General features: G+C 40.1%; 2 protein-coding genes across 3 annotated transcripts in view; both read left to right on the plus strand.

Annotated features, from left to right (window-relative positions):
* The first annotated feature begins 1,178 nt into the window (after positions 1-1,178).
* CLDN12 (claudin 12) lies at positions 1,179-14,546 on the plus strand. 2 transcript variants are annotated; one of them, XM_050782879.1, is made up of 4 exons: positions 1,179-1,289; positions 3,280-3,369; positions 10,613-10,655; positions 11,248-14,546. In XM_050782879.1, exon 4 carries the CDS (start codon positions 11,281-11,283, stop codon positions 12,013-12,015), a length of 735 nt encoding a protein of 244 aa, XP_050638836.1. In that variant the 5' UTR covers positions 1,179-1,289; positions 3,280-3,369; positions 10,613-10,655; positions 11,248-11,280; the 3' UTR covers positions 12,016-14,546. The 2 variants fall into 2 exon arrangements, with proteins under 2 accessions (XP_050638836.1, XP_050638835.1); XM_050782878.1 differs by lacking the exon at positions 10,613-10,655 and having other exon boundaries at positions 1,221-1,289.
* Positions 3,281-22,787, plus strand: part of CDK14 (cyclin dependent kinase 14) — a 798,330-nt gene continuing 778,823 nt past the window's right edge. Inside the window, exon 1 of the mRNA XM_050782870.1 lies at positions 3,281-3,369. The gene's annotated coding sequence lies outside the window, so the exon portion shown is untranslated. The remainder of the gene's footprint in view (positions 3,370-22,787) is intronic.

Raw genomic sequence — 22,787 nt, forward strand, 5'->3', positions numbered from 1 at the left:
CCCTCCCTTTTAAAAAAGTCTCTGACAAATAGTCTCATTGTTACTAGAGCAACACAAAATGGAAATGCTAATAGCAAACATATAGTCATTATGTGTCAGACACTGTTGTAGCCATCTCTATAGTAATTCATTTAATCCTCATCACAATTTTCTGATGTAGATATACTGTTACAGATGAGACCTTGAGGCACAAAGGGGTTACCTCACTTGCCCAAGGTTATACTTACTTGGGATGGGTGCCATCCTTTTGTATAAACTATGATACTTTTTCTCCTTTTTATTTTGAAAAATTTCTAAGATACAGAGAATTTGAAGGAATAGTACAAGAAACACCCATAAACTTATTCTTCATGAATCAATTATACACTTTGCCACATTTTATATCCATTTGTGTGTGTGTGTGTGTGTGAGATCATTTCGAAGTAGTAGGCATCACAACACTTCAGCCTCTTTTATCTTTTAAAAACTCAGATCATTGCTATTTAGGACTTTGGAATCCTTTAGTTTAATTCAAATATTCATTCACTAATGCAGGACTTCACATTCGAGAGAAGCCAACAGAGAAAGGGACAGGACAGTAGAAATTGTGTGGGAGAGTAAAATTAGTTCAAATATCTAATAGCTAGCTATATATTCCGTACTTTAGCTATATTAGGTCCCTCAATTTTCAAGACAACAGTATGATGTGGGTGATCTTATCTCCATTTTAACAGATAACCTCCAGACATAGAGAGATAACTTGCCCAGGGCCACCCAATCAATACACAGCAAAGCCCCATACAAATCTGGGCTGTTTGGTTCTAGACTTTGAGCTCTTTTCTACTTTGTGCCTAGATAAACCTTTGAGAGGAAAAAAAAAATCCAGATTTAAGAATTTTTGCTAACCTTCTTATGGGCAAGTCACCTTCACTGGGGAATATTTACTTAGGTACCCACCTCAAAACTACTTTTAGTTTTGTTTCGTTTGGCCTTTTTTTTTCTTTAACCGATAACCCAATTCTAGACAGAACATAAGGTGCAAGAGAAATCCGGGGAGGTGGAGGGGGAAAAAGGGAAAGGCAGGAGGTGGTCGCAGGATGTTGCCTGCGGCTGGCGGCCCAGTGGATTCTGGGAATTGTAGTCCCAGCCATCCAGGGCATTACTGTTCAGGGCCACGGGAGAACCTGACTGCGCTCCCAGAAGCCTCCGGTGTGCCTCTCTGGGAACGCACTTCCTGGGACGCTGAGAGGCAGACGCTCCAAGAGGCTCCTCAGTGTGGGCGAGTAAAATGCCCTGCGTGTGAGAAGCAGGTAGGTGTGGTCAAGATGTTCCGATTTCTGGGTCTTTTGCATAAGTAACTGAGGATTTTATGTAAAATAGCTAAATCCAGGGGAATCGAGAGCATTGGAAAACGCTGACCACATCTGTGGATGTGAAAATGAGTAGGTATTTGATAAGGCTTTAAAAAATTATTTTGTACACAGGAGTATGGAAATGTCGAGGTGTGTTGCCGGAACCGCCAAGGGCTGGGAGCTTTGCTGGCGCGGGTTTGTGGGGGAGCCCAAGCTGCTATTTTTGAATAACCAGCTGATGCTGGTTGTGTAATGATGACCTGCTTGCGGTTCAAACCCACTCAGTGTTGCAGGGATGGGCTAGCTCTGAGAGCGTTAACAGTCGCTGTTGCGGTCTCTCTCCATTGGCTGTAAATAGTAGGGCATTTTTTTCTTTCTGCCAGGTCTGCGTCTACTAAGCACAGGGCTCTTCGAAAAGAGGGAGGCGGAGGGGGGCGGAGGGGGGCGGAGGGGGGCGGAGGGGGGCGGAGGGGGATGCGGATTGCCCTGGGAGCTTGTTTTGCTTTTCTGTAAGTTCTATGTTCCCGGCCTTGTGAGGGGCCCATAGCCACGGGAAAGGTCAGACTTGGTGACCTCACTTAAAATGATTGCCCAAGGAGTCTATGTGTGTTATTAATTGTAAAGCGATTTCCTCTGACTTTGGAGTGAGGAATTATGCTTGATATCAACTCAAGAAACACATTTGGGGTGGGGGAGGGGTTGGGACTGGACCCCACGGGACTGGACTGAAATCTCCGAGCAGCCAGTTGTAGAGAGCATTCTACATAATGATCATAATAGGGCTAGTGATGAACGCCTCAATCCAGGAAACTCTCAGGCGCACATAATAATGAGTTTCCATTCTCATCTTACCTGTTTGAGATAAATGGTATTTGAAGAGGAAGTGACTAATGTTTAAAGTAGATATATAGAAGCATCTTCAAATGGCAGGTTGAGCCATTGGTGGAACTATTTTTTTTAAGCATTCTAGTTGCAAATTTCAGGATGCAGAATTCAGATCAATTTTGTCTGGTCTTGTTGTCAGTGTCCTTTTTTAAAATTTAAAAGAAAATTTCTTTTGCTTCCAAGACAACTGCACAATCTTCCCCACCTTATCCTTTCACCGTAGTCATGAAAATGATCTAAAGCATTCATTAAATATCAATCATATATTCCCAAGACAGCAAAGTGTTTTTCATCCCCATTTCTCCTATATTCTCAAGTCACAAAATGAGTTAATTTTTTCCTTCTATTTCTATGTATTTTTCTATATTCTATATATTTCTCATATATAATGCATGAATTAAGGAATAAACAGCCTTTTAATTTTTATTTTTGTATTATTTGAGACAGATCATTGCTGTCATCCAGGCTGGAGTGCAGTGGCATGATCATGACTCACTGTGGCCTCAAACTCCTGGGCTCAAGTGATCCTCCCAGGTCAGCCTCCCAAGAAGCTGGGACAACAGGTGTGCACCATCACACCTGGCTAATTATTATTATTATTATTTATTTTATTTTTTATTTTTTTGAGCCAGAGTCTCCCTCTGTCGCCCATGCTGGAGTGCAGTGGTGCAATCTCGGCTCACTGTAACCTCCGCCTCCCAGGTTCAAGCAGTTCTTGTGCCTTAGCCTCCCAAGTAACTGGGACTATAGGCATGAGCCACCATGCCCAGCTAATTTTTGTATTTTTAGGACAGATGGGGTTTTGCCATGTTGGCCAGGCTGGTCTTGAACTCCGGCTCAAGTGATCATCCTGCCTCAGCTTCCGAAAGTGTTGGAATTACGGGTGTAAGCCGCTGCACCCCTGCTCAACTGCCTTTTTAAAAAATTTACTATCTGCCCTTTTTAGTATAACATTTCATTGGTTTTAGGTGATTACTAATCATTTCTTCTAATTCATGGGAATTCAAGCAGAGCTTTTAGAGAAGTACTGTGTTAATTTGAAGTATTTTTCCTATTTCTTTAGGCTCAGATTATTGCTACTGTGTATTCAGATCTGCATGTTTATCTTCTAAGCTGAATAAAGTTGTTTTGGAACTGTCGGGTACCTCAAAGGGTAAGTACGTCCTTTAATTATATCTTATTTCCCTCCCTCCTGCTACCATGTCTGCCAACAATGACTCTTTTTTTTCCTCTTGTTCAACAAAATAAATGTATAGGACAGACTTCTCTTGTGAGTGCAATGATTGATGACTTACAGTTTCTCAGAAAACCCAAATTATAGGTAGAAGGAACTCTCAATGTTACCATCAAGAATTAAGTTAGGGCTGAGCATGGTGGCTCAGCCCTGTAATCCCAGCACTTTAAGAGGCTGAGGTGGAAGGATCCCTTGAGCCTGGGAGTTTGAGACCATCCTGGGCAACATAACGAGATCCTGTTTGTATGAGAAAATTTTAAAAAATACCTCACACCAGTTAGAATGGCAATCATAAAAAAGTCAGGAAACAACAGATGCTGGAGAGGATGTGGAGAAATAGGAACACTTTTACACTGTTGGTGGGATTGTAAACTAGTTCAACCATTATGGAAAACAGTATGGCGATTCCTCAAGGATCTAGAACTAGAAGTACCATATGACCCAGCCATACCATTACTGGGTATATACCCAAAGGATTATAAATCATGCTGCTATAAAGACACATGCACACGTATGTTCATTGCAGCACTATTCACAATAGCAAAGACTTGGAATCATCCCAAATGTCCATCAGTGACAGACTGGATTAAGAAAATGTGGCACATATACACCATGGAATACTATGCAGCCATAAAAAAGGATGAGTTTGGGTCCTTTGTAGGGACATGGATGCAGATGGAAACCATCATTCTCAGCAAGCTATCACAAGAACAGAAAACCAAACACCGCATGTTCTCACTCATAGGTGGGAACTGAACAATGAGATCACTTGGACTCGGGAACGGGAACATCACACACTGGGGCCTATTATGGGGAGGGGGGAGAGGGGAGGGATTGCATTAGGAGTTATACCTGAGGTAAATGATGAATTGATGGGTGCTAACGAGTTGATGGGTGCAGCACACCAACATGGCACAAGTATACATATGTAACAAACCTGCACGTTATGCACATGTACCCTAGAACTTAAAGTATAATAATAATTAAAAAAAAAAAAATTAGCCAGGTGTGGTTGCACATGCCTATAGCCCCAGCTACTCTGGAAGCTGAGGTGGGAGGATTGCTTGAGCCTGGGTGGTCGAGGCTGCAGTGAGCCCTGATTGCACCACTGCACTCCAGCCTGGGTAAGAAAGCAAGACCCTGTCTCAAAAAAGTAGAAGCCAGCTGCTATTAGACATATGTACTCTTGTAACTCTCTTGTAACTATAACTCAGAATTGTGCCTGGAAAAAATAGTGCAGGGTCTATGAGATCTGTGACTTCCTAAAGCTCTCAGCCACTGTTCCTGCTCCAGCCTTCTTTAAATTCTATTCAAAACCACAGAAAATATATACTTTGAAAATAATTTTATTTGAAATTATGTCTTTGATAACATTTAATTGTGTACCAAATTTTATCTTCTTTTCTGAAAGTCATGGTGGAACAGAGGGTCAAATGACAAATCTGAAGTGGTTATTTGAAATAGAGTCTATATTTGATTTAGTCAGTGTCTCCAAAGAGAATGTTCTGTCCTTATTATATGACTATAACCTATAACCATCTGTGGTCATTTGCTGAGGGTCCAGAAGAAAAGTATGTTTCTAGTTGAAAAAAGTAAATAAGCCTGCTAATAATCATTACTGACTTACATTTCTGACCGTATTCTGGTTTACAAAGGACTTTGCTATTCATGATTTTACTACTTTGTGGTATACTTTACAGATGAAAAATTTGAGGTTCAGAGGACATAAGTGACTTGTCCAGTTTGTAAATGATAGGTTCTGAGTGGTATTCAGGTCTTTGGTCTCCTGGACAACAATACCAAGCAGCTTCCTAGATGGAAACAACAAACACACTTAGGTGTATGTACGATGTAGCTCAAAGCTGTCATCCAGCTAGTACTCATGACTGCTTGTCAGATTTGTTAAAGTGTTCTTAGCCTGGCACATTTTCCACAGTCCCTAATTAGGGATTTTCACATGGCAAAAAGATGTTTTTTTCTCCATTAAAAAATATATATATTGTTTAGCTTTACTAAATATTAATTTGATATATTAACCACTCTTAAGAGAAGTATGTCTAATTCATGACATACCTGTTAAGTTGAAAACAGAAGAATCAACACCGGAACAATGGACTTTTTGTTTTTGAAATGGAGTCTCGGGGTTTCATCATATTGGCCAGGCTGGTCTGGAACTCCTGAGCTTGTGATCTGCCTGCCTCGGCCTCCTAAAGTTCTGGGATTACAGGCACGAGCCACCGTGCCCGGCCAGGAATAATTGACTTTCAAAGCATTGTTGAAGTTAGCCAGCGTTGCTAAACCTAGATATGTATTCCTAGAAGCATAGTCTGCATGTAGGTACCTAAGGATGGCCTCGTCTTTGCTAAGCACAGGTTTCTGGGGGAAGAAAATGAATGTTGTTTTGTAAAATGGGAGAGTCTTTTGGCCAAAAAGGAGAAGGCAGGGGCACAGTCTAGAAGCAGTCTGGATGTATCAGAATGCAGGGTGGTGTGAATTGTCCCAAATGAAGCGAATGGAACTGAGACTAAATTTCTGTGTGTATTCTGACTAGAGTTATACAGAACCTCCATTTGTTTGCTCATTCATTCAGAAAATAATTGAGTGCCTTTTATGTGCCAGTATAGGACACAGTGAACAAAACAAAGGGATCTCTGTCCTGGAATTCACAGTCTGATGGGAAAGAAAACAACACTGAGCAAGGAATTATAAGAACGATCACTGCTACAGAAGAAAAAGTGCAAAAATGCTACCACAGCATATAACCAGGGGTGGGGGGAGGTTTAGGGCAAGCCTCCCTGGATACTAGAAGAATGAGTAAATATTAGCCAAGCAAATAATAGGTTGGAATTAAGAAAGTTCTAGGAGAAAGACCATGAGGGAAGGCCCTTAACGGAATTAGAAAGCGAAAAATTTGGGAAGTTAAAAGAAAGGTGGTGTGGCTGCATAGACTGTAGTGTGTAGGGTGGAAGAGTGGCACATAAGAAGGTTGAGAATTTGGTAGGAATCAGGTGGTGTAAGCTATGGGGAGGATTGGAAACTTTAGAGACTTTATTCTGTGGGAAATGGGAACTTATTGAATGGTAAGAAATGGAATGGCGGATGAGGTTTGCATTTGAAAAAAATTATTGTGGATTAAAACTAAATGACACAGGACAAGAGTAGTCTTTTTACCCTTGCAAGTATGAACAAATCCTAATCTGGAAGTCAGCATTATCTTTGTTTTAAAACATCAAACGTATTCTTTCCCCAAACTATCCTATAAAATTTTACTTTAGGCATGCTGGCTTACTTTTGTAATCCTAGCCCTTTGAAAGGCTGAGGTTGGGGGATTGCTTGAGCCCAAGAAGTCAAGACCAGCCTGGGCAACATAGCAAGACCCCATCTCTACAGAAAACCTAAAAGTTAGCCTGGCATGGTGGCATGCACCTGTAATCCCAGCTACTCAGGAGGCTGAGGCAGGAGGATTACTTGAGCCCAGGATCTCAGCTCACTGAAATCTAGTGAGCTGTGATCATGCCCTGCACTCCAGCTTGGGTGATAGAGTAAGACCCTGTCTTAAAATAAATTACTTTCTCTTTCTCGTTGGATATATAACTTATCAAACCATAAGCATGTGAAATTAAGAACAGGGCATAAAAGCGAAGTAGCCAAAAGAAGCTACAAGGAGCTAGACATTAATTCCAGCATCAGGCCAAAATTTAGCTTAAGAATTAAGCTAAAGGTTAATAGTACTTCCCTTCTGAAAAAGTGCCATGGTATCCTTGTTGACTCTGTATAGATAGCCCTTTGTCCATCCCTGAGATCTGAGCTAAAAATGCTTCATCAAAGGCAATTTCAGAGAACCAATATAATATTTGTATTGATTTGATTCAGATTACAGTTAAAAGCACTTCATACTGAAATATATATTGCCCCACCTCTCTTCATTAATGTCATTTGATAGTCTATAGGCTAAGAATTATAGGAATTTATTTTTCTTAATAATTAATTTTCTTTTTTTTTTTGTAGAGATTGGGTCTTGCTATGTTGCCCAAGCTGGTCTCAAACTCCTGGGCTCAAGCTATCCTCCCACCTTAGCCTCCCCAAGTGCTGGGATTACAGGCATGAGCCACAGCACCTGGCCTGGAATTTATTAATAATAGAGTTATACATCCTGATCTTGTTTCTCACTCCATTTACATTTCAGGAATCAGTGTTACAGGGCAGTTTGATTGGAGAAATCTCAATTACATTGAAATTCCAATTATTTCTATACTACTTCTGTTTTTTGTTGCTGTTTGTTTGTTTTGAGACAGAGTCTCGTGCTCTGTCGCCCAGGCTGGAGTGCAGTGGTGTGATCTAGGCTCACTGCAACCGCTACCTCCCGGGTTCAAGCGATTCTCCTGCCTCAGCCTCTTGAGTAGCTGGGATTATAGGCACGTGCCACCATGCCTGGCTAGTTTTTGTGTTTTTATTAGAGACGGGGTTTTACCATGTTGACCAGGCTGGTCTCAAACTCCTGACCTTAAGTAACCTGCCCGCCTTGGCCTCCCAAAGTGCTGGGATTACAGGCATGAGCCAATTCGCCCAGGCAGTATACTGCTTCTGAAAGCAAGAAGGAATTGTGATTGCATTAGGACTTTGAGTGGGTTATCTGAAGACTTCTGAAGCTTGAGAGAAACAGAGGGAACCTTTTTCTTATGTCTTCACAACTTTAATCAAATCCTTATTCTCCTTCATTTCTCAGTCTTTAACTCCTGGCTGATAAATTTTTATGAATAGGTACCTTATTCACTTTGCTTAACACCTAACAATAATCACTTGATATGTAGTAATTATACAGTTGATTCACCACCAGCACTTTAAGTTTACATAAAACAGCTGTTTCTTTCCACAAGCCTGTCTGTAGACACATTGGGGGCAAGGTTCAGGTCTCAGTGGTCTTGGTATTTTTCCAGGGCCTAAGTTTACATAAAACAACTGTTTTTTTCCACAAGTCTGTCTATAGACACATTGGGAGCAAGGTCCAGGTCTCAGTGGTCTTGGTGTTTTTCCAGGGCCTAACAGAGTGTTTTGTGTATGCTAGACACTCAGCACGATGTAAGTACTTGTTGAATAAATGATTGCTTCTTACTAATAACTACTTCCTTATACAGTTCTTCATTACCAGTGGCCCACCTTTGTGAGTTACTGGGGTCTTTGTACAGAGCCCACTACTCGTTTATTCAAATAATCCTAGAATCACTTGTGTGCCAGGCACACAAGTTGTATGGGGGAGATAGGTGAATAAGCAAAGACCACCAGAGAGCTGTATCCTAGAGTTTGGCATCTCTAGTAGCTTTTTCCAGTGCAAACATTCTCAAATCTGTACTAGTTTCCATTGCTGTACTGAGGTGTTTGGTTGCCACAATTAAGCAAGACAACTTTTTCCCAGTTTGCATGGAAAAAAATACTGTAATTTGTCTCTCCCTTTCATAAAATTTTCTTAAACAATTGCTACTTCTAATAATATTGACAGAAGGTAACATAATAAATAGTAAACTAATACTAATGGAAAAACTTAGAACTAACCATGTTTAACTTGAGAGCTTTAAAAATGGTTACTTGTGGTTAAACTCTGATTTTATATTGTACATTTATATATGCTTTGTATATATTTGAATATATATGTATGTATACATAGGCATTTTTTTGGTTAGTAAAATTATTCTGGCTGGGCGCAGTTGCTCATACCTATAATCCCAGGTTGTCATTTCAGCACTTTTGGAGGCCAAGGCAGGAAGATTGCTTGAGGCCAGGAGTTAGAGACCAGCCTGGCCAACATGGTGAAACCAGTTCTCTAAAAGAAAGAAAAAAAGAACGGGAAGAAGAATTGGCGGGGGTGGAAGGAGGGAGGAGGGCTGGTTCACACCTGTAATCTCAGTACTTTGGGAGGCTGACGCTGGTGGATTGCTTGAGCACAGTTTGAGACCAGCCTAGGCAACATGACAAAACCCTGCCTCTACAAAAAAACAAAAAACAAAAATTAACATAGTGACATGTGCCTATGGTCCCAGCTACTCAGGAGGCTGAGGTCGGAGGATCGCTTGAGCCTGGGGGGTCAAGGCTGCAGTGAGCCATGATTGTGTCACTGCACTCTAGCCTGGGCAACAGGGTAAGACTTGTTTCAAAAAAAAAAAAAAAGAAGAAAAAAAAGAAAAAAATATTCCTGTATTATATGACTAGATTAAATATGCAAATAACATTGTTTTCTAAAGAACATTGTGCCCTTCCACTGGAATTCATGAGAATCACATTCTAAGCCAGCTTCCTAGCATTTTGGTCATAATTGTCTTTCTGATCCTAAAAACTTAGAAACAAAACTTCACCATCCCAGCAGATAATATTTGATTCTGCAAAGGATGATGGAACTGTATACAGAAATAAAAATTATTCTCAACCTTGCCCCTTCATCATGCTCTGACCAAAAAAAGTAAACCTTATTGAAGTAGTCTGCTCTATTTCCTCATAGTAGATATTATAGAAGGCAGAGAAAAAACATTTGAGTCCTGCTTCGAGAGTGAATATCAGACCCTTGAGGAAATTAAAGCTGAATATAATGCAAGCTTTTCATAGTTTGTCATATACAGAAAAAGAACATGGCCTTTTAATTTGTAATGAAAGTCCTGGTGACTGTTTTTCTTATAATAGCATTAATAGAAATAGGTTGTCATTACTTGAAAAACGTTTGCATTCATCTTATATGAACAGTAGTAGTAATAACCAACAAGTGCTGTAGATTTCCCTGAAAAGCACTTGGGTCATCTTGAATCAACAAGGAAGTAATTAAGCAGAATAATTTCAGGTACCAATGTTCTCATCTTTTCATTTGACTGACTCATTGGAGATGAGCTCATTTACTTTTTATAATTTCCTCGTGTGCCTAGTACATAGGAATGAGATCAGTTTGATTTTTCTTATTTAACATTCATTCAATGAATGTTCTTTGAACTGCTCTGATGTGCTTGGCATCACATCAGATGCCAAGTGATGAGCTGGGTCACTGAACGCTAAGAAGTAGTTAACACTTGGCGTAGCATTTATTATGTCCTAGACATGTTTTAAGCACTCAACATTATATTATCTCATTGAACCCATGGAACAACCCTGCGAGGTTGGCACTGTTATTCTTTCCATTTCACAGATGAAGAAAATGAGGCACAGGGAAGTTCTGAATCTGGCCCAAGGTCAGTGAGCTAGTAAGTGAGGAGATGGGGATTAGAATTCAAGCAGCCTTGCTAAGAGTTGACTCTCAACCATTCCCCTGTTCTGTACTGCTTCTTTCCCTACACCTTTGCCTTTTATGAGCCACCTTCACCCCTGCTCCATGAGCATTTGAGGCTGAATTTGTGGTGTTTGTAGCTAACTGATGATTGATGAGTGCGCCCTTGCTATATGAGTGCCTGACATATACAGAGTGCTTGATATATGTGTTTTGAAAGAACGATTATTGACAAACAAGAAGATTGAAGGTGTAATTGTAAGAGATTTTAACATTATCTTGGTTGTTTTTTAATTCTGAAGAAAAATACTGATGACTAAAGATTTTAGTTGCTCCATTACCCAGTCAGTAATAACCAAATGTGTGTGTACCTGTGCTCTGAGGTCACACACACCTGCATGTATATACATTTGTATTGTACGGAGAGGAAACGGGAGAGACTTTCCCTCTTTGCATTGACATTTCATCATTAAATGTTTTGCCAGTTGGCACCACCCTTCCTGCTCTGTTCTGCTATTGTCCCCTCACGATTTATCCTCTTGTGTGTCACCCCCTAGTCTGACTGACAGCACTCCACAAGCTTGCCTGCCATGGGCTGTCGGGATGTCCACGCAGCCACAGTCCTTTCCTTCCTATGTGGAATCGCCTCAGTAGCAGGCCTCTTTGCAGGGACTCTGCTTCCCAACTGGAGAAAATTACGATTGATCACATTCAACAGAAACGAGAAGAACCTGACTGTTTACACAGGCCTGTGGGTGAAATGTGCCCGGTATGACGGGAGCAGTGACTGCCTGATGTACGACACTACTTGGTACTCATCAGTTGACCAGCTGGACCTGCGTGTCCTCCAGTTTGCCCTACCCCTCAGCATGTTGATCGCCATGGGTGCCCTGCTGCTCTGCCTGATTGGAATGTGCAACACTGCCTTCAGGTCCTCGGTGCCCAACATCAAACTGGCCAAGTGTCTGGTCAATAGTGCAGGTTGCCACCTGGTGGCTGGGCTGCTATTTTTCCTGGCAGGTACTGTGAGCCTGTCCCCATCTATCTGGGTCATCTTTTATAACATCCATCTGAACAAGAAGTTTGAGCCAGTCTTTTCATTTGACTATGCAGTGTATGTCACTATTGCTAGTGCTGGGGGCCTGTTTATGACTTCCCTTATACTGTTTATTTGGTATTGTACATGCAAATCTTTGCCTTCTCCTTTCTGGCAACCACTGTACTCCCATCCACCCAGTATGCATACTTACTCACAGCCCTATTCAGCACGCTCTCGCCTCTCTGCCATTGAAATTGACATTCCAGTAGTTTCACACACCACTTAATGGGGAAATAGTTAATTGTTAAAGAAAACTTCTTGTAGCCTCACATTCCCCTTGTGCAAGGAGCTCTTTTGGACCTATATACATTTTCCTTTGTTTTTGACCAATCAATGAAGCCAAATTTGTATGTCCTGGTAGAATGAAGTGCTGCTAGTTTTTATGAGAAGTACATTATATTAAATGTGAATTTTTTTATTTTGCTTCTTATACTGGAAGGAATTTTAGCCTTCATATTGATATCTAATTAATTATTTAAGTGGAAGAGGCCTGCATCACAATTGAGGTAATTTAGAGCAACATGTTAAAGAATCATGGTTAGCAGAAGCTGTTGCATACAATCTTCATGAATATTTCAGTGTGTATTTTTCTTTTTCTATAATACCTTTAACTGCAAAGAAAAGGCAGTTTCAAATATAAGAAATTTATTTCAGGTAAGGGTAATATTTTAATAGTAGTCAATAATCTAGCTTAAGGCTGTAACTCTTCTCTCTCGGGGCTAATTGTATGAATAGGTGTCAGTATATTGAAGATTACTTTCTTTTGTGACTTTCTTCTACCTCATGCCAGTGTTTAAAAGTAAAATGTATTTTAAATGATGTTAGACTAAGACCACCATTCTAAATATCACCTACTTATGAATAACATATAATACTTTTTAACATTAATGATTCCATAAATTGTGTTATTGGGATTAGAATGTGCTTTATGACAGGTTAGTGTTTCCTCTGAGGCAGAAAACCCTTTTTTGGAGATATCATCCATCAAGCAGTACTCATGCCCGTATACAATCTCTTAGTGGCTAAGAGAAGTAAATAAAAGGGCCATAATCATTTGTTTTCTTTCAGACATAATTTAGTAGGGGACAAGAAGTCTGTTCTTCAGTGACTACAATAGAGATTTACTCTGGTGACTGCCTTTTGAGTTATGGGTGATGTAAGGTATGGCTTTACCATAACCTTGATTCATTCACCCTTGATTCATTTCCCACCCCTGTCACTGATTATTTCCTTGAGCATATATCTCTGCCTAACACTTTAGTAGGTGCTATAGAGGATATATGAAAAGTATGAGATCTGGTCCCATCCAGTAAGACATTTTAATAGAGAAGATCAAAATGTTACCTGATGGTTGGGGAATAGTCTGACTTCATTGGCAGTTGGCCTTAACTTCTTAATCATTGATCCAGGAATATTTCAACCAGAGGCACAACTTTCTGGCAGACAGACAAATTGTACACCACCAACAATATCCTGGACCTTGAAATTCTGTTTACTTCAGTCCATTGTATCCTTAAGGCACCTGTGCTAGCCTAGATTTTGTAATAGCATTGATTTATGAGAATGGGCAAAAGTGGTAGAGAAATTGTTCCCTCTCCACTTCTGAAAGTATGATGATGTATTAAGGATGGAGGAGTTATTTTTGATGAAGTAACAGTTAGATGAAAACCATGTTAAAACTGAGATGAACACTTAGAAATTCAGGGATATTGGGTCTTTAGCCTTATGAATTTGAGCTGCTTATTTAATTAGTGTAATTTGCTACATATTAGTACTATATTCATAAGGATTTTTTATTAACCATTACAGATTTTACAAACAGCTAGTTATATGGTAAACAGATTATTATGCCTTTTTGCAATTCTGAATATGATTCTAGTATTTGTGTAGATGTATTTGGTACTTTTTCCCCTAATTCCAACACTAGTTTATATATATATAGCAAATAAATCTAGTTGTATACATTTTTAAATGCTGTCAGTAGAAAGCACACAAGGTTATGATTTTTTAAATTACTAGCTTCTGATTTCTTTCACTTCTGATCCTTTTCATTTTTCTTAGCTGTAGCTGAGTCTTGATCATTTTAAGACAACGATGAGTAGAATTTTGAGATTAATATTAATTTTCCCTTTTTGTTAATTTCAGTCCCCTCTCACTATGCTTTTGTCCAGAATGATCAAGAATTCTACCATCCCTTGGGTCGTTGTGTATAAACAATGTTAAATAAAGGTAGACTCAGTCATTAACATATTAGACAGTTTTTTTAGTCCATGAGATTGTAAATATAAACGTTAACTTTCCTATAAGAATCTTTTGGCTTTGTATTCTATAGCCTCAAATTGGTATTTATTATGGATTCACTAGACAAACAGCTGTTTCCTTATTGTCTTTTTTCTTTAGTGTTTCTGATTTGCTATCAGTAGCTATTTTTAAAGCCATCAAAGGAAAATAATTATTTACAGTTTTTGAAGTCACTTTTGAGCCCTCATCAAGCTCTCATTGTGATGGGAGGGATACCTTTTTGTTGTTAAAAGCCTATTAATGTTAAAGGCCTTTTATGGAAACCAACTTGGAAAACCACCTTAAATGTGGATGTATCAGATTTGGTTTATCCAGCCATGGGAGAGAAAACCTAAGTTTACTTTACTTGTACATACACACTACAATGGATAGTATGTTTGCTGTAAACTACAATGTAAAACCTCAATAAAAGTGCACTGTACTTCTTGATGTTTATTAAAAGATGTATTTTTACAAGTTTCTGCTTCTGTTTTTTTCCTCAGTGTTTTAAGGTGAAATATTTTGAGAAATGTTTCTCAGATGTATGTAAATTGAAAAAGACATTTCCATTTAAAGCCCTAAAATGTATGAACTCGAAGGCCGGGTGCAGTGGCTCACGCCTGTAATCCCAGCACTTTTGGAGGCCAAGGCAGGCGGATCACTTGAGGTCAGACACTTGAGATCATCCTGGCCAACGTGGTAAAACGCTGTCTCTACTAAAAATACAAAAAATTAGCCAGGCATGGTGGTGTGCGCCTGTAATCCCAGCTACTCAAGTGGCTGAGGCACGAAAATTGCTTGAACATGGGAGATGAAGGTTGCAGTGAGTTGAGATCATGCCACTGCATTCCAGCCTGGTGACAGGGAGTTTGTTTCAGAAAAGGAACTAGAAAGGAATTGGAAAACATGGAACTATTATTCCACAAGTGCCAAGACACTGTATCCATTTCTAAGAGTAGTCCGAGTGGTCCTGTGGTCCTAATAGTTCACTGGGCTTTTTTTTTTTTTTTTCTTCTTTTCTTTCTTTTTTTTTTAAGCAGTCCGCAAAGAAACAATTTGTGGGCCAGACTGCCTCATCAGTGGAGTTTTCTCAGCCTATGATCTTAGAGACTGGGAGTTCAGTTCTCAAACAGTTAAGTAGAGGGAACTTTCCATACTCATCAAAGCTCGAGGTTACCAGGAGAAGTGACAGTCATGTCACCTCAACATTTCTGAAACCTGTGATGAACGTATAGTTTTGGATTACACCTGTGTTGGGGCAGTTCTTACATACACTTCTCACTGAAACCTGTGGCTCTATTGGTTAGATGGCCGAGCCATATGTTGCACTGGAAATCAGAAGCTACTTCAAGCTGGGTTACACTAAAGCACAACAGTCCAGAGTGGACTTATTCTGCCAAGAAGTGAGGAAATGCTCAAAGAATTGTGGGAGCTTATCAAATTTCACAGGCTCCAGATTGAAGGTGCTCCCATTGGCCAAATCTGGGACAATCTGAATATCAAAATAAATGATAGTAATGGGTTATAACTAATTGAATAAAATACAAATCCACATGTCCATGCTGATATAAATATGGAAGAAAGAAAAGTTCTTTCTTATAGTAAAATACCAAATAAGAAGTAGAGAAAAAAATGAGAAAAACATCAATGGGGTTAAAACTAATTGACTGAATTTTGTATGAGAGGCAAGATATTTACTTAGTCTCAAAGTACAAAATGGCTTATTAATTCAGAGAGTAAAATAACTTCATAGTGGATAAACTTGGCAACCTTAGCTGAGTGATCAAGTTTGTCGCCAATAATAAGAAAAAGCAACAACATGCACTTCCTTATATGATGCAAGGAGAAGGCCACCATATTTCTGAGGTCTTGCCTGAGTCTAATCTTGAAACATGCAGCTCACTGGTCCCATTTTTGCTTTTCGTTTCCTTCTCTATCCTGATCTCGTATCTCTTCATTTTTAGAAAAATGCATAAAAATGTAGTCCTATCTCCAAAATATTTTATAAAATAAACTATTTTAGGAGAGATTTTTTTAAAGAATTTGTCGGATCATCTGTCCTGAAAAACCAAAAAGTCCCTGCAGAAGAGTTGTACATCAAAGTCACAGAAATACAGGACTGGATGGGAACTTAATTAGCTGTTCCATTTCTGTTGGTTAGCAGTGTCTTCAATCTGAAAGCATATTCACGTTACCCCACACACACTAGAGGACCCTTTCCAGGAGAGGCTCATTCACCTTGTACCTGCTGGGTGGCTCATTACCCCTCCAGCCCAGCCAGCTTCTGTGTCAGTGCCATAGCATGCAAGAAAGCCCTTTAAACCTCACTGCAGGACTGTGGGACTTGGGGAGAAAAAGCACATCTATATCCTGCCTAGTGTTCATATCCAAGTCTGCTATTAAAGGGAGATTTAGGTCGGTTTGTTGTATTTTGTTTCAAAATAGGCCAACTTTTCGGACTGTTCTATAGAAAATTGTATTCAGCAAAATTTGGGGAAGATAGCAAGATGGGGGATGAGAAGAAAAGACAAGAACCTTTTTCTTATATGAAAAACCCAGTGTGACTGGACCTCTTAGCAAAAGTCTAGTAATCATGATTTTGGGGTGGTCTTATTAACCAAAATCCTCTTTAGAAAGATGGAATATGTGCTCATATCTCCAGGATTTTGCTTTATAGAAAAAAAGGCACCGCTTCTCATTAAGAGAAAAGACATTATTGATACTTTACATTATATAATACCTAGTGGCCTTGTTCCCAAGGTTCACTCTCAAATTGTTGAAAGTGAATCTAGTAAATAAATCTAGGTAACTCACTTAAATTTTTAAGTAACTTTTGCCTTTCTCTCCATGCCCCCTTTCTTGACCTCACTTTCAAAAGATAATCTTGTGGTGTGGAAGATCCAGGTGGCAGTTTAGCACCAGGAGGCTGCTGCAGGGAACCCCCAGGCCCTGGTAGCCCTTCTCTGGGGTGAGCCCATCTTCACCTTTGCTGGCCATGTGGATGAGGGCGGAGACTCAACTGGTCCCTTGTGTTCCAGAACTGCTAACCTGCTTCTCCTGCTGCTTCTGCTTTAAGAGCTCAAAGGTATTAGTGGAGTGCTGGAGCCAAGTGGTACTGGCCCCCAAGAACCAGTGTGTACATCTCTTCCCAATCCCCCAACCTGTGACATCATATTGGTTGCTTGGAATTGGTCAGGGTGAAAGTACTTATGCTCTAGAAATTGTTAAATGCTACAAGTTAGGGCTTTGCTTTGCCTTTTCCTGAGAGCTGACTGTTAAACATTTACTGGCACACCACTGCTTAGGCAAGACACGTTTGCTGAGATTCAGGTTAGCTAATGAGGAAATGAGAAATCATAGGAATGCTGAGAGTTGTAAAACTTTATCTGTGATAAAGGGGCTATCTGAATAGCCTCTTAACAGGTCTCTCTGTCTCCAATATTGCTCTCCTACCCTACCACAAATTTATCCTATACACAAGGCTGCAGAACGATCCTAATAATATGCAACTGAGGCCAGGCGCAGTGACTCATGCCTGTAATCCCAGCACTTTGGGAGGCTGAGGCAGGTGGATCATCTAAGGTCAGGATTTCAAGACCAGCCTAGCCAACATGGCAAAACCCTGTCTCTACTAAAAAATACAAAACCAGGTGTGATGGCATGTGCCAGTAGTCCCAGCTACTCAGGAGGCAGAGGGCAGGAGAATCGCCTGAACCCGGGAGGCAGAGGTTGCAGTGAGCTGAGATCGCACCACTGCACTCCAGCCTGAGCGACAGAGCAAGCCCATTTCAAAAAAGAAAAAAAAATGCAACTGATACCTAGTTTCTCCCATACTTAAAATAAAATTTGGCAGCTATATCTTAGAACAGTCTAAGCACAGAGACATGTGTTGTCTAGGAGAAGAATTTTTTCACTGTGCCCAGAGATGATAAGACTGTTGGTGATTATTGACACTAACAATATCTCACAAGACAAACGTGTAAAAAAAAGTGAATTTAATAATAAATAACGGGAAATATCCCTTTTCTGTGACTAAATTGGTCACATTCCTTATTCAAGGAATATCTGTTTCCTATATTATTCCAAGAATATCTGTTTTCTCTTTTATTCATTATTATAGAAAGAGTGGCATGATGAATGTGGTAGCTAGCCTCCAAGATGGACCCAGTGCTCTTACTTCCTGATATTCATACCCTGTGTATTTTCTTCTCCCATTGAGCAGGCTGTGTTACCAGTAGGATTTTGCAGAAATTATGGTGTGTGACTTCTGAGGTTACAGATCATAAAAGACATAGCTTCTGTTTTGTTCTCTCTTGGATCACTTACTCTGGGGTAAACCAGCCACAATGTTGTGAGGACACACACAGCTGTAGGATTAACATAGGAAGAGCTGAGGCCTTCTGCCAACAATCTGTACCAATTTGCCACCCATGTAAGAAAGCCATTTTGGAAGTGAATTTCCCTAACCCCAACCAAACCTTTAGATAACTGCAACCCTGGCCAATGTCTTGAATGCAACCAGAGTGACAGACTGAAAACCAGCATCACTCAGCTAAGCCCTCCCACCTTCTTGACCCACACAAATTGGATGAAACAATTCTTATTGTTGTTTTAAGCTGCTAATTTTGGGGGAGGTTGTTATGCAGCAGTAGATAACTAATGCAAAGAGCATAGAGCAGTTGCAGGGGATCAATCCTGAGGAGTATTTATGCTATAAGTACTGTGAGCTTTCCTTGCTGCATATCAGAAAAGCTCTTTCTCATGATCTCAGATTCCCTTGGAAGGTGCTGACTATTGCTATAATGTGGTGAAACAACTTAATCTGAAGGTAGGGAGAAGGGAAGATCTGAGCTTAGATTGGGAGCAGAGTTCTTCCTAATTTTGGTTAGGTATGAATGGCTGCTATTGTTACCAAAGCAATAAACTGAACACTGGTCATACCTGAGGTTTGGAATAGAAGATAAACACATTTGCAATCAAATCAATCTGATACACATAGTGGTTATGTTGTCATATGGTTAGTAGGAACGAATAAACCAATTCTATAAAAAATACATCATCTGTTAGTTTTTATCCAACTAGCCAGTTGTATCTAGGGCCAACCCTTTAAGAAGATACAACTGGTAGTTTCTCAGCTGGGAGCGGAAATAGCTGATTCCAAGATTTTAGGCAGTTGAATTGAAGTGATGCCTCCCTCCAGTAGCAGCAGAACACTACAGCTTATTCCTCCTGCTATAGCACTGCAGGGTAACCAGAGTTAACAATAATTTTATTGTATATTTTCAAATAGTGAGGAGAGGATTTTGAATCTTCCCAACCCAAAGAAATGATAAATGTTTGAGGTGATAGATATGCTAATTGCCCTGATTTGATCATTACACATTGTACACATGTTCAAAATATCCCACTGTATCCCATAAATATGCACAATTATTATATGTCAATTAAAATAATAATAATAAATAGCAAGATAAAAGCCCATAGCAGTGGTTGTGAGATAAGGGTTGGGAGAAGGAAGCTGAATTGTACTGACATTTCAGTATAGTGAATTTAATCTGATTGTTTTCCCAACATTTGGCTGAATCTGATGGCTTTAGACTTTTCAAAGGAAGCAGCCTAAGGACAGTTGAGTTCCTTGGTTGGGAATAAAAGAAGTTCATGGAAGAAAATGTGACTGAAGTGAAGGAATGGATACCTCTTGCCCTTCTGCTGTTTTCAGGCTGCTTCTCTCCCCTCTCAGCCTGTACAACTTGTCAGGCACTAAGGTTGAGAAAGCCATAAAATGCTAGTGAAATACGGAGAGACTGTTACGTTTTCCCCCACAATGCCAATGGACTTAAGCTAGCTTTGGCAGGGAACAGAGCAGGAATTAAGGAAATCCCAACACCTTGTGGCAAATGAGAATTATCTAGTTCGGCTCCAAACGAAATTCTGTGCCCTTAGGAGTGATATTGTGAAAGAATGATGAACAAAAAATCAGTTTATTCACAGAACAAAAGCATATCAGTGTTAAAGAAATAAAGGAATTAATTTTTTTTTTTTGAGACGGAGTCTCCTTCTGTCCCCCAGGCTGGAGTGCAGTGCACAATCTCGGCTCACTGCAAGCTCCGCCTCCCGGGTTCACGCCATTCTCCTGCCCCAGCCTTCCGAGTAGCTGGGACTACAGGCACCCGCCACCCACGCCCGGCTAATTTTTTTGTTTTGTTTTGTTTTGTTTTGTTTTGTTTTGTTTTTTTAGTAGAGAAGGGGTTTCACCATGTTAGCCAGGATGGTCTTGATCTCTTGACCTCGTGATCCGCCCACCTCGGCCTCCCAAAATGCTGGGATTACAGGCGTGAGCCACTGCGCCCGGCCAGGAATTAAAATTTTAAAGATGTTTCAGAAAGAAAAAAATGGCCAAAAAAAAAAAAAAAAAATTGTCTTATCCTGATTTTTTACTTAAAATCCCTGCCGTTGTCAGTCACCTATCAAGAGACTGGCAGCCTGTCTTTCTATGTTTATGTGTTTGTTTTGTTTCTGCAGATGCCTCTGAAATCTTTGTTAGAGGCAAAGGCACTCAGACTGCCAAGAGAAATTAGCAATGTTTCCACTGTGGCATAGACACAGATCACACCAAGGGCAAATAGAATCATTCCCCTGCATACAGCCCCAACTCCTGCAGGATCTGTGCTTTTGGCTGGTATGGTGACATGAGGGCAGGGTCGGCTTCATGGGCATGTGGCCTGTGCAGTCACAGAGAACCCAGCACTCAGAAGGGCTCTGCTCTTGTTTTAATATTCTGTGGTGGGTTTCTTGAAATTCTTAATTTTTGAACAAGTGATCCTGCATTTTCATTTTTCAGTGGGCTCCACAAATTATGTAGCTCATCCTGTGTCAGTGTGCTCTGGGGAAGGCAACACACCAGCTTTGGAGGTAGGCAGGCTTGGAATTCCATCTAAACTGCCTCTTACTACACAATGGGAAAATTATCCTCTGAACTTCAGATTTTCATCTGCAATTAGGACAATGCCGTCTACCTCTTGGTGTTATTGTGAGGATTAGACACTGTTGTGAAGGAATGCAGGTAAAGTGTCTAGAACAGTACACCTGGCTTCACTGCAATTATTCATAAAAGCCAAGTCTGTATATTGAATCCCAGTTGATGTTAGTGCTGGTCATAAAAATAAGAAAAATATGTTTTCTTTAGAAAAGCAGCTCTCTCTTTTACATCTTACAGGAAGCTGTGGACTTACATTGCCACAGCTATCACTGTTGCCAGGATTCTCATGGCTTCTTATTGCAGTTGCAGCCAAAGTAGAGACCAAGAAAATTAACAATCCTCTTAAATATTAGCTGCTTCTTGTAAGATAGTTGTTTTTCATGATTCCATATCAGAAACAAGTAAGTCAATGAATTTTCCCAATTCTTTTAAGAAGATATTAATGTGACTAAAATACACAATTTAAAATACATGATGCCCTTTCTGACAGCCTGGAGAAAAGGATGTTTCCACTGTTCCCACTGTCAAAGCAGCGGGTCTATTCCAGCCCCCAAATAGCTGCAGTCAGAGAAACTTACTTCCTTGTTTATTACTTCCAAAGGTAGAGTGATATTGGAGCACCAATTTACCAAACCCAAACTCTAAGTACTACCTTGATGGGCTGAAGTAGTCCCTATTGTGGGGAGAGGATAGGGAGCTAAGAAGGCCCTGACATTACACAGGGTTGAGATGATGTACCTCAAAACCAATGCCCATGACACCGTGTCTAAATATAGCCTATTCTTGTTATTCATTGTCATTCATTGTCGTTATTTTCTGTAAAGTAGCTATACATACTGAATAAGCAAGCACTGAACCATTGTTCTTAGAGGAGATTCAGGGTTAAGTCACAATCTTTGGTCACAACATTTTCATCAGTTGGACCAGTACATAATCTTGTTTTATGAGTGTTTCTGTTTAAAGATGCTTTATTTAATGTATATTCTTGAGTCATTATTATTGAACTCATAACCAATGGCACTATAACTCATGCCTGAAGGAAGCTTATGTAATACACACATTTTCCCTGTAAGGCACGTCACAGTCTTCTCCTGCTTAGGAACACTAAGACGGCACTTCCAAACTGTGCTTGGGGGCCATTTTAAACAAAATCACCAACCAAAAGTACAAAAACATGAAAAATGTGGCACTTGTTTTTGGTATGAGAGCTGAAGTGAAGACAGAGTATCACCATCTTAGGCCTCAACTGGGAACATGCACATCAGGCCATTCAAGTTTTCTGTGGCTCTGCACATGTCCAAGAGTGGCCGTGAAAGTACAGTGAGTATTGATTTGGGAGCTACGAATACATTTTAGTGAGTAGGTAAATTTGCAAATGTGGAATGCACACATAGTGAAGATTAATTGTACATGGAAGTGTACATGGTGGAGGAAGTGATTCTACTACCTTAGTAGACTTGAAGAGAAAACACATCTGTTGGTTGAGAGATGCACATACATGTGACATCGGGCAGTATCTCTCACATCATTTTCAAGTAGGATGCAGCAGAGATCACATGAAGTCAGAAGAACTGAGATTTCTGTGGTTTCAGGTCTTTGTCTTACTAGCTGGGCAACTTTGAGTAGGTGTCTGAAAACTTCGTTTCTCGGTTTCCACAACTGTCAGTTGAGAACAATAATCATCTTCTTTCAAAGTGTGATTGTGAGGGTGCAGTGGGTTTTTCTTTAAGTTCTGGCTT

Source organism: Macaca thibetana, chromosome 3 (genome assembly GCF_024542745.1).
Source record: "Macaca thibetana thibetana isolate TM-01 chromosome 3, ASM2454274v1, whole genome shotgun sequence".
Taxonomy (NCBI): domain Eukaryota; kingdom Metazoa; phylum Chordata; class Mammalia; order Primates; family Cercopithecidae; genus Macaca; species Macaca thibetana.